The sequence below is a fragment of the Perca flavescens genome, chromosome 13 (assembly GCF_004354835.1).
Source record: "Perca flavescens isolate YP-PL-M2 chromosome 13, PFLA_1.0, whole genome shotgun sequence".
NCBI lineage: Eukaryota > Metazoa > Chordata > Actinopteri > Perciformes > Percidae > Perca > Perca flavescens.
Genome location: NC_041343.1, coordinates 2,687,281 through 2,699,762, shown reverse-complemented (window position 1 = coordinate 2,699,762; position 12,482 = coordinate 2,687,281). Strand labels below are relative to the sequence as shown.

General features: G+C 40.5%; 1 protein-coding gene across 3 annotated transcripts in view; it reads right to left on the bottom strand.

Annotated features, from left to right (window-relative positions):
• The window catches only part of LOC114566355 (disks large homolog 1-like), a 152,708-nt gene that overhangs the window by 22,997 nt on the left and 117,229 nt on the right, over window positions 1–12,482 (bottom strand). For 2 of the 3 annotated variants that reach the window (XM_028594739.1, XM_028594741.1), the window contains exons 5-6: window positions 11,637–11,720; window positions 10,039–10,203 (exon numbers count right to left, since the gene is read on the bottom strand). In XM_028594739.1, the coding sequence (XP_028450540.1) occupies window positions 10,039–10,203; window positions 11,637–11,720 (249 nt within the window). The remainder of the gene's footprint in view (window positions 1–10,038; window positions 10,204–11,636; window positions 11,721–12,482) is intronic. The other variant, XM_028594740.1, reaches the window with a different exon arrangement.

Below are 12,482 nucleotides of genomic sequence, written 5' to 3'. Positions count from 1 at the left end.
CCACTGAGGCAAATATGCAATTAGTTTCAATATGAATGGTTTCATACTATAGCCTACTTTGAGTTTTGGTTTCCCTATGAAGAATTTCTTGTAAAATTCATTTTGTAGACCTACAGTTCCTCAAAAATACAGTTCAATCAAAACGAAATGAAAATATGCCTCATGTGTGAATATGTCTCATGTGTGAATATGTCAGTTCCGTTTAATACATAAAACATTTGGCGGCAGGGCGCGGGACTGGGGGGGGGAAGAGGAGGGGTTCCGACAGATCTGCCCCCACTGCTAAAAAAAATCCTAAAGGAAACACTGTCCTCTGATACCATTTTCAGCTGGGAGAAAATAAATTTCTGTCATCAACATCCACAGAACAGAAAATGCTAAAAATATCATGTCAAGATGAGTGATAACCCCTTTTAAATTAAACATTTGTTTACTGCAAATTAACTACAGTCTACAGTAGAGAATGATAAATACATAGATGCAATGTGTTTCAATGTCATTCTTCAATTTTAAGGTCTATTGTTCATTGTTTTTTTAAAGTCACATTAAATTAAAACAACTGACTGAGAAACATCTAATGTGTTGCGTTCAACCAGATATTAGCTGCAGCCTGGGTTATGTTTTTATTAGTTTATATTCTTGACATTCCACTTCCAGGATTGCTCCGGTGCTGCAGGAAATTCCACCGGATGCTTGTATTTTCCATTTCCTTCTGCTTTCTTTGTGCTGGAATTTTAAATACAATTTTCAATGACGACTATTTTTGACTGCTCCTCAGATCTCTGCATGGTAAATTGAGACAGCTAGCTAGACTATCTGTCCAATCTCAATTTTCTCTTGCACGACTATTTTGCAGCGGCTCTTTAGCGCCACCTATGATGATTCTGATTGGCTTGAAGAAATGCCATTAAACCAGAGCACGTTTTCCTCCCATCCCGAATGCTATGTGAAGTAGCCAGACCCTCCTTCAGCGCTTTGGAGGAGGGTCTGGCAAAGAGAGACTAGGTTTTTATAAACTATAATTAATTACTTAAACTGACCCTAGTGTACAGTAGTATTAAGCACTTTGAATTGCCTACATATTTTGAAAGGTGCTATAAAAAAAAAAAATTGACATGTCTTCAGTACAGAAAAAAAATATCCTAAGAAATTAGATGTGATTCTCAAATGAAAGTCTTTGGCTTTACCAATTATCCACAAGGTGCCATCATGAAGTGCAGGCAGTATTTGACAGAAAAGGATTCTCCTATCCCCATTGTTGCTAATGGTGGCACTGTTGTTATCCACGTTCCCACTAACCCACAATGCTTGAAAAAACAATCTGAGAGTTTTCACAAGGTTATCATGGCCTCACATTGTGTGGATAAAAAGAAAGAAGAAGAATAACTACAAGTAGGGAGTGGATTAGAGAAAAATCTTTGCCCCATGGGACATAGTTATACTAGGAAGTGCACTTTTAAACTGACCTCTGCAACCCCTTGCTGAGCATAAAGCAGTGACTGCTTCTGCAGTATTCATTTAACTAGTATGTACAGTATAACTCAACAACTTCACCCTGCCTGATTGACAGAGAAGTAATTGTTTGTGTGCATGTGTTTTTACAAACGAACACTACCATGGAAAGAGGGTGGCGATCAATTAACATCGCAGCAGTTAGAATCAATAATATCTTCCCTGAGTCACACTCTCTAATCAGTGGTGCTTGATCCGGCCAGCGTAGGAGGGGTTACACCTACTCTGGTCCTAGATAAAACCATAATTTTTACCTCCCTGCTGCCTTTACAATTACACCGGCTGTATTAAAGCAATTTTTCATTCAAAAGTCCCAAGGCTAAGAGGAAACAAAAAGGCTGAGCACAGAATGTGTGGTGCTGGGCCTATTCACAACCCCCTTACCCACTTGTCTCTGTCGCACTGCCTTTCTCATACTCACATTACAGATCCAGTCAGGTCCTTCTTTACACCACGAGGGAATCAACCCATCAGGAAATTACACCCATAGATCCATTCCAATAGATCCCCTAATCTCACCCAAAGTGATGTTGCTAAAAAGTTCCAAAAGCCAAAAAAACAAGTAATTAATTGATTAAAACTGAAACCAGCAAGCAATTATTTGTGTGAGAGTACAATATAACAAAACTGGCTGAAAATCATCTTAAAATGATCAATTTATCCTAAAAAATGAAAGTGTTTTTCTTTTTAATGATTAGCAGTTTAGAGATTTGTCCTCTTAAGGTCCCTCTCCAAAGTGTTTACTGTAAAGTTCTAGTAACAATACATCTCATGATATCTCATCAACTGTGGTTAAATACATAAAAGTTAGGGAGCAATTAATTAGGTGAGCACGTCCTGAGGAAGGGAAAACTACTAAAGATATCTTCTACACCAAATATAACATAAGATATAATATAAGAAATCTGATTTTTATTTTATTTTGTACACTGAGGATGTATCTGATGGGAAGTTTCTCTTTGCTTGCTTACTTTTGCTAGCCTGGGAACTAGGAGAATCGGCTGAGTTCATGTTCCATTTGCTCCGGCAGTTACAAATTCAGCCAAAGATAACCTGGACAGGCCAATCACAGCTGTTTATCTCATGTGGGGGCGGGTTTAAGACGACTGCCAGAGGAGTGTCATGCTTAAATGCAGTTACAGAACATAGTTACAGAACATAACTGGCATTCTTTTATCGTATCTCTCCACCATAGACTGTAAAAATAATGGAGAGCTGGGCTAAGCTTAATGCTAAAGAGTGAAAGTCACTCATTTCTACCCCTTCTGATGCGAGTCATCCAGCTTTGCGAGTTTTGCGGTTGGATAAATGTTTAGCCGATAAAATGTGACTGTCAGCCGGGTACAGAGCTCTGCATGACCACAGGCTTTTATAATCATCAACATAGCAGCATGTAGCAACTCCGCTGCGGAGTAATGTCTGGCAATGCGAGACTAGCATCTAGCTAACATTGACATTGTGGGATGTTGGGTTTAGCGTGGATTTTTATTGGGATGATTATCACAGATGCCTGGCTGAATACACTCACCGGACGGCAGCTAGCAGCTAACGGCTAACAGCTATCTGGCTGTACACACTCACCGGAGGGCAGCTAGCAGCTAACAGCTACTACCGCACTATTGTTTTTTTTAGGGGAGAATACACTTCAAGACGTGACATGACCTGTCCTCTGGAGGACATAGCCACACCACCACCGCTCCGTGGATTAATATTGGGATGATTATCACAGAAGCCTGTCTGAATACACTCACCAAACGGCAGCTAACGGCTATCAGCTAGCAGGGCAAGCTAGCTACTGGCAGGATCGAGACAGGGACCAGGGTAGGTGAATTTAAACAATGTCTGAGTTGAAAACGCATCTTGTTGACACGTAAGGGCCCTGTTCTTGTGGCACAGACATATTAATTGCATATTGTGTCTGTTAAGAGGCACAAAGGCACTCTAAAACTTGCCCCGAGCACTGCCGTTTTAGCTCAGGGGACGCTTGTAGTACGTAGCTGCAGCTTCTCCGTGTTACCTGCACTGATTTGGGTCGGGGTTTTTTCTATCGAAAGTACTCGCGTAGCTATAGCGATCAAGATTAACGTAAAAATTGGCCGGAATTTTCCTTTAATAAACGGGCTATGGTTAGCATTGCAAAGCCTCTATTATGATTGACAGGTTGGCATGTAGCTACGCCCTAAATATGTCCTGCTTTATCTTTTATTTCAAAATAAATGGGACCATAATTTCATGCTGTATTGAAGACCTAAAACTAACGATTGAGACCATTCACTCATTAATAAAATGTTTACTGAGGTAATAATAAGTAAGAAAGAGGGTGATTTTGCAGAGACTTCTATAGAAACAGACTTATTTTTTGAGCCAGTGGAGTAGCCCCCTGCTGGAAATGAGATAAAATGCAGGTTTGAGGGACTTCCGCATTGGCTTCACTTTTAATCCTGGAAGTTGCCACTTGCTCTCCACTCATATGCATATCGCATATGAGAATTGGGTCGATTTCCGGTTTCAGTTGTCCGGTCCGGTAGCCTGGTCCTACCAGATTCTCGTACATTTCATTTGTACAGAGAGTCTGGCCACTCTCCATTGACAAGTGTCAAGTGTTGAAGTTTAAAACTATTGGATCTGCCCAGAGCCACTCTGGATCTGCCATAACTAGGGCTATCAGTTTAACGCGTTATTAAAGGCATTAATGCAAACAAATTTTAACGCCGTCAATTTTTTTATCGCAACGTTCTTTCAGATCTAGCTAGACCGGAAGCAAAATTACGAATCCCACTATGGCCACGCCAAGACCCGCCCTACGAAGCAGCTCAATTGGTTGCGGTTAGGCATTTCACCTCGAGTGGTTAAGGTTAGGATAGCCGATTGGTCAGGGGATAGGACCTGAACAAATGGGGTTACGTTACCTTGTACGCCTGGCCAATAGTAGTGGTTGAAGAGGGGGTATTTCGCAGACCGGAAACAAAACAGACACACGGCGCGGCCGCACCGGCAGCACACACTTGTTGGGCATGTGAGCCGTATATCTAGTAAGGCTCGTCACGGCGATTACCTTCGGAGCGAGTAGTGACTCTAGAGTCATAGTGAGAGAACCAAAGAGTCTCCCTGTTCTTTCTGACCACGGTGGGAAACCTGGAGCAGGAAAAGTTACCCCTCTCCTTGAGTTGATGGAGAAGGACAACCAGGAAATGAGTCGGGGGAAACTGTCTATGGGGAAATGCGACGTTACCAAACTACGCCCACGGCAGTCGCTATGACGACCAGCTATGCTCGCCTCAGGCATGAGGCAGTACTATCTGCAATGGAAAATGGAGGTAACAGTATTACATTGTGTAATAGATTATTAGCTCCAAGTGTGAATGTTAGTGTAAAATTGAACACTATGTATATATATATGCCAATGTTGTTTTACCTGGTTTTACCTTGTTGTTTACCTGCCCAGGGACTACAGGTGGAAATTGTTGCTATAACCTGGCCCAAGACATATTCTCTTGTTTAACAAGTTTAATGTTTATTTGTGCATTGTCCCTGTTTCAAATAAATCAATTTCCATTCCATTTCAATAAAAAAATAATTTGCACAAAGCAAGCCAATCCACTTGTCCATGTTGATAAGAGCATTAAAATGAGAAAATGGGTCAAGGGACATTTAAAATAGACAAAAATGTGTGATTAATTGCGATTAATCGTGAGTTAACTATGACATTAATGCGATTAATTGCGATTAAATATTTTAATCGTTTGACAGCACTAGCCATAACCAATCGCTAACGTTTGGTCGTGACGTCTCTAGCGTTCGCCTTAGCCAACTCCTTCACCACTAACGGAGTGAGCTGGAAAATCTAACTTTTCCCGAACCCTGTGGGGAGGAGGGCCACAACATCATGACCATCAACACAACTCAGCAAAGATCGTTTTTGCTCGGGCTTTAACTTCTGGATATTCGGCAGCGTTGCCACAACGGACCGAAAGGCTTTGCTCGCATCTTTCTCCGCCAACATTACGGAACTACAACTCAACTAGCGCACAACCTCAACGTCATCGTTCTCAGCCACTCCCTCTGTTCGCTGATTGGACCGCCAAAGATTTGGCCGGAGAAAACCCAAGAATATACCGCAAACCCAGACGGTGTACTGAAGGAAAATTGAGTTCCGGTGGATGAGTGACAAATGCCGGTTCAACAGGTTAGCATGAAATCAAACCGGATGACACCTTCTGGCAAATTAAAAAGTAGCCTACATTAGCGACCTGTGCAGATGCCGTCACAGCGCTAAATCCAACTTGTATTATAAGCAGTGTTGGGCAGTAGCGGTACTAGTTTTACTACTTTTAAATAGTGTTGCAGTTTCTGAATCAAATAGCTTTTCAGTAGCTTCCCTCTTTTATTGATCAACGTACATTTTCCCGAGCATTCTGAATCTCTAGCACACCGGAGCGCTCTGAAATAAAACAGCTGAGGATCACTGACACTACTGCCACACAAGGACGAGTTGTGTACATTCGCAGGCTATTATTTAGCATTTTCGTTTATTCGTCACGCCCCCCCTTTAGTCACAGAAAACGACAGATTTCAAGCCGAGGAAAGAGGTGAGCTGAAAAAGACAAGACAAAGTGTAAACATCTAACCAAAGAGATTATAATAAGCTCACTGCAGATAAATAGTCATGGCTTAGAGGTGCATTACCGCTGCTATGTGGTCTGGAGTCGCTACAGCGTCATTATGAACTTTCTCAGAAGTCTTATGGTCTCACTTTGGAGCCATTAAGACAAGTGTGACACCTAGTGGTAAAATTCGGTATACCGGTCCGGTGTTTGACCTGATATCAAACCGATTTGACAATGTTTACACCGACCCAAGCCTATGGCATATGTATGGGGACTGATTCCACTGGGGCAGTTGACATGGATATCTCTTTAAGACACACGCATACACAGGCTTATCAAGCCCAGGTGTGTATGGCTTCACTGATAATCAGCTCGCCCAGGTATAGCCCACTACCAAAGCTGATCTATTCAGTGGGTGTGATGTGGTGCCCCCTCTCTGCTTGGTGTATTTGAAGGGCACTGTATGGTGTATTGCACAATCGCCCCAGTTATTGCACCCAGGTATAGCCCACTGGGCCACAGGAACACTTTTTCAAATCTTTCCCCCTGGGGCTCAGGCTTTGTCGATGGCCCCTGAGAGTGCCACATCTCTAGCCATGGGGTTGCGCCAATCTGCGATTAGCAATAAGCAAGGAGCCCGGGCTCCATTAACCAGGGAAGAGAAATACTACCACTGGGGAGTGTTTCAATCAATGGTACAACTCTACATCCTCTATCCTGCACAGCCCATGTCATCTTCCTTAACAATGAGGGGAATGGTGGCAGCCATAAAGGCAGCTTGTGTTGGTCCATGGAAACAGACTCTATTGTTTCTTAAAGTTTCTTAAAGTCAGAGTCTCAGACTCGAGTCCCCATCTCTGGTCAGACGTTTGAGGAAATTAAGAGTATCCCCTCAAATACTGGCGGGGAACCGGACTGCAAGGCCCTGCAGAGAGTGGTTTGCTCGGCTGAACATACAATAGGCTGTGTCTACCTTGCCTAAAGGATATTTACACCAGGTGTTGCAAAAAAAAGGCTAGGAGATCCAAACCACCCGGTAACAGCCTTTTCTCCCCGCATTCTGCTCTATGATGAATCCTGCGAGTTAATGGAGCTGATGAGATTTCATTTAACTGGAATTCTACCTCATACGATTTCATGTGACAAATAAAATTGATTAATTAATTGATACATCATTAACAGAGACAGCTTAACACCAGATCACAGTAACACCACAACAAGTGCATGGAATTTGCTGGCAAGCAAATGGGTCACAGACACGCATGGGTATGACAAGAAAAGGGCAGCGACCAACAAGAAAAGTAAAACTGCTTCTGCAAGCAATGGATTAAAGACAACACCAATGTAAAGTCCATGCAGCCCCGAGGGGACATCGATCATCTGGGTACAAGGACCCAGAAACAAGGTTTGAGTTTTAAATAAAACCCAAAAATACAGGGGATTGAGATTCCCCAGAGGTAAAATAAAAATTAAATTAAATAAAACTTGCCATGTAGTTTGCTGTGGTCACACCCGGGTATGCAAGATCAAAACGGGTAACCAGTGCAGGCTGCAGGTAAGAAATGAAAGACAATATCACTAACCAGTAAAACGAGAGAGAGAGAGAGAGAGAGAGAGAGAGAGAGAGAGAGAGAGAGAGAGAAGGGAGCCTAATGGATCAGGCTAAAAAAAGCATTAGTAATGGTTACCCTGTCACATGTTGAGTGGGAGGAGAAGGGAAACATGTTCAAAGGGGTTAAGATTGAATGGGGATGAGAGGGAGTGGATCTCTCTGGCTTCCTGCATTATTTCTGTCAATGAGGAAGAGCCTCTTACCCAGTGAGAGATATCCCCCTCACAGACTGACTGCACATGCAAAATCTAATTCACTGATCATCACTACAGCACTAATTAAAGACTCAACTGATTTCTGAAGAAAAAAAAAGAACTGTGTTGTGTTCACAGCTTGTCAATAAACATATACCAACATTGGCTGAATGACTGTCAATTGTCAACACTCAAACAACTTTGCAACCATAATTAAAAATATAATTCCTGTGATAATTAACAGCCATAATGGTGTAGAGACCTGCTAATTCAGCTTTTTCTCTAATGTTATGAACAGTTTTGTTAAAAAAAACTATAATAATAACCCAAAGGTTAGTTTGAGGTTGATATAGCCATATCACTGCTGTGTGTTACATTTACATAAACAATGACCTCATTAACTTTCCAGACAGTTTACAACGTATGACAATGGGTCAGATGGCATGGATAGTCTGCTGAATTACATCACCGCACCAACAGATATTGCTTTATGACACAACATAGGAAGAGGGTGTAACAGAGCTAAAGCACCCGGAGGTCCTGACAGTAGATGGTGACAGTGTATGATTTCCAGCATGTCAAACGGAAACAATGAGAACTAAAGGATCTGGTCTTATATTCAAAGACAAATGCATTAACATCATCTAGCAAAAATACTACAGGAGAAGTACTGTGTTTAATGACGTTTGATCATATTGAGTTTCTGCTGTAATGCAGCAGGCCATTCCAAAAGTCTTCACTAAATCAAAGCCAAGGCCAAGAGTCCGATTAAATGCATTCTAACCAACATCATTTAATACACAACATTTTATTTATGACCACGTCTAATAACTATTCGGAACCATTTTAAGATGGCCAGTGGAAGCAGATGGAATATTAAACAAATCAAAGGAAAAATAAATCCAACCCTAAAGACTATACAGAAAATAGTACTTTTAAAGTAAATTACACCTGAGGGTAATGAAATCATTTCTTCACATACTGAAGTTATATATCATGTAGAATATCTTTCTATGAGGGAAGAGTCACTTCCCTCAACAACAATATTTCCTTTGAACATTATTGAAGAATTATTTTGCTGCATACTATATCTACCACATCAAATCAGATCCATGTCAAATTATTTCTAATGGTATTTTTATTCCAACAAAACAAATTCATGCCCATGTCTCCACTAACAAGGTTGTTTATGTCATTCCTGAATATATTTGGGCCTGAATTTTCACTGAAACAGCAAATGGTTTGCCCAGGATCTTAAACATTGCCTGAAATATACTGCAGCCACAATAAAACTTCTCTTCATTTCCAACATTGCCCTCTGCTGGCTCAAAACCTAAGTAGAAACACAACCACTTCACAACAAACTCCATCTGCCAGCTGAACCGCCAGCTGATCTTTAACATCACTGTCTTATTGAAGCAGGTCAATAATTCAGTAGCTTGCCTTGTACTATGCACCTGACACCTGTGAACACAGCTGAAAAGAGTTTTTTCTCCAACTTTGGACTCTACATGGAAGTGTGCTCTTTTGTGGGCAGAGAGAGGCACTGAGATGTTAGAGGCTTGACTTTAGGTCAGCATACACACCGGCACTTTATGTATCAGGACAATGCAGAGGGAAAATGTGTGTAAGGAATGATAAAGACAGAGAGAAGGAGGGATGAAGACGTCATTTCATCTTCTAATGATACATAAAAACTACAAACTGACATCCAGATTATTGCCACCAATGTGTGCTTCTATGGAACAGGAAAGCACATCAAGATAAAAGAAAAACAAAAACAAAAGCAGAATTCAAGGATTGTGAAGCATAAAAAAAATATACTTTTGAAATTGGGCTGAATTCAACCATAATCTACTGTTTACTCAGCAGCACACTGCAAGGTGTTGTTTAATGTTTTCCTTACATCTGCCGAACAGTTACAAAATTAACTATAAAGAAAACTGAGCAGTCCGTGATCATATTTAAGCTAAAAAGACAAACGTAGGAGTGATAGAGACCGAGGGAAGGCCATGTTGGCAGTCATTCATGGTGCTGAATTGGGATAAATGTTTTTTATGGCAGGTGCAAAAGCCCATACTTAGAATAATGGGAGAGAGTTTGGGGTACTAACCTTGAGAGGAGAGATGTGGGAATGAGACACGTAGCCGTGCACATTCTCGATCTCAGACAGGTTCTTCTCGGAAATGTGCACAAGCTCAGGGGCGCGCACCTCGTTGGTGAGCCGCGGGAACCCATGGTCAAGAGACGGCGAGTCGTCTTCTTGGTAGTGGTACTGCTGAAACAGGAAGGGGAGATGGAAAGGTAGAAAGAGAAAAGGGTGGGCATTGAGAGAGAAAGAAAGACAAACAAAGAAAAGTGATGAGAAAAAAAAGTAAGTATAGGCATTGTGTTACTGTTCTCTGAAAAGGACAGGACAAAAGGCAAAGAATGATTCATTTTAATAAACTATATAGATTATATTGACAAATTCAAATTCATATTATCATATTCTTTTCTTGGTGCGATTTTATATTTTATTTAATATTCTGACTTGAAAAAAGTAAATTAAATTGATGTTTTTAAAAGTTTCCTTCATGAAAAACAATGAATAAAATATTACAATACCAATATGTATAAATATGAAACATTAATTATATGGGCAGTGTCTCAGACTTAAAATATGATTTTTAATTCCGTATGTACTAACTTGGTTATCTTAAAAATACATGTTTTTGAGATAAAATGCTTACTAAAGTAAAAAATGAAGACAATGACTTTTAAACTATGAATTCTACCAGCTAAGTCTTTATGCTCTATTTTAAAAACTAGATATCGTTTTAAATCACTTACTCAAATAACTTTGAAGCAACCATTTTTCCTCACCTGACCTCACCTTATACAAGTACACCACAAAATGTACAGTGTTGACAAAATCGTACTATTACATCATAAGCTTTACAAAGGTATGCTTTTTATTGGAGGATAATCAGCTTGTATGGTTATTCTGATGTTGTGTTCATCATCTGCTCACAGACATTTATTACCAGTTAGTAAACACACATTTTATATAATACAAGCAGTGCATAGGAAAAACATTTGATAGTATTTTGTGGGATTCTTTATTATGATTTTTTATTTAAAAGTTCACAAGAAGAACTTTTACTTAATACTAATATATAATTAATACGTATTTGTTTTTCAAACCAGAGTTCTGTCCTGCAGATATTTGAGGACTTCCATTCTTCCTTGGTGTGAGGGTGTTTTGTGAAATCTTATCCTTACCTATAATCAATCCAGTACTAGAACCTGATAATGTGATATCCGTAACGTTTAATTTTACATTGACATCCCTTCTAATACCTAACAAAAACAACAGATTCATATGACACAAAATGGATCCCAGGTTAACATGTAAACCCAGTGTAGACATGAATTATGTCAAAAATAACAATAGTGATAACAGAGATGGTCATGAGAATCAACAATGGCTCTAAAGTGTGTTGTGAGCCAATGAACACAGGGTGCCATGAATTAGAAATCTAATTTTCGCATTACATTGCAACATGAAGCAATCTTATTTTAACTGCATGATTGATGAAAACTGAAAAATGAATCATGACTTGTCACATATCATGTCAGCAGAATAAATACTCTGGTTGATTACCAGAATGATACTGTATGCAATTTGGATGGGGTGAAAAATACTACCCCCCTCCTCCCCTTTCTCACCCAAGGAGCGTTCGTCAAGGCAGGGTTCATGCAGGGTGGGGGCTGGCCGTTGTGGGGTGACCCCTGTACTGCTGGTGGCCTGTTCTGGAGAGAGCAACAGGACCATATGTAACCACCAAGAGCAAACACAACAGGTATGACTAAGAAATGAAGTGCATAAACAACCAATCACGTCCAAAATCCCAAGCATACAAGCAGTCCACCCATACAGAAGCACAAACACCAGCAGGAGGTACTGGCGCATACAGTACAGTGGGTGTCTCTGTTGTTCTGTACTATCACAACAGATGTCAGCTCATGCAGGACAGATGTGGCTAGGGGGATTACAAACTGAAACACACGCAAACACAGAGTTAGTAACAGATGGGTAGACAGAGCAACGATGATGTCATCCCATGGATATCTCTGTGATAAAGAGTAAACTAAAGCATGACACAATTCTTAGCAAAAATCTACTGTTTCTCTATAGTAGGAAGACAATGGAGAAAGACATATTAGCTTTTCAACTTTTAACCAAATAAAATAATGATTACAGCGGCACTCTCACTTTACCATGGTTTCAACACTTGGCCCAAACATCTAACAAAAGAGGAAGAGCTTTCCTCTCAAAGTCAATTTGTATAGTCTTAGAATGACAGAACAGCAATTAGTAGATACAACAGACTGAGGGAATGAGGGGTTAAACAAACAGAAGAGATCTTCATGCCAAGAGTGTGGCTAGCTGCATCGCTAAGATGAAAACCAATTGTAACGCCCCATTGATCACAGTTATTTCTGATCATGCCTAAAGGCAGCAATGCAAAGAGATGCATTCTAATGTTAGGAGGCTGCAGCTCGGGGCTGGCA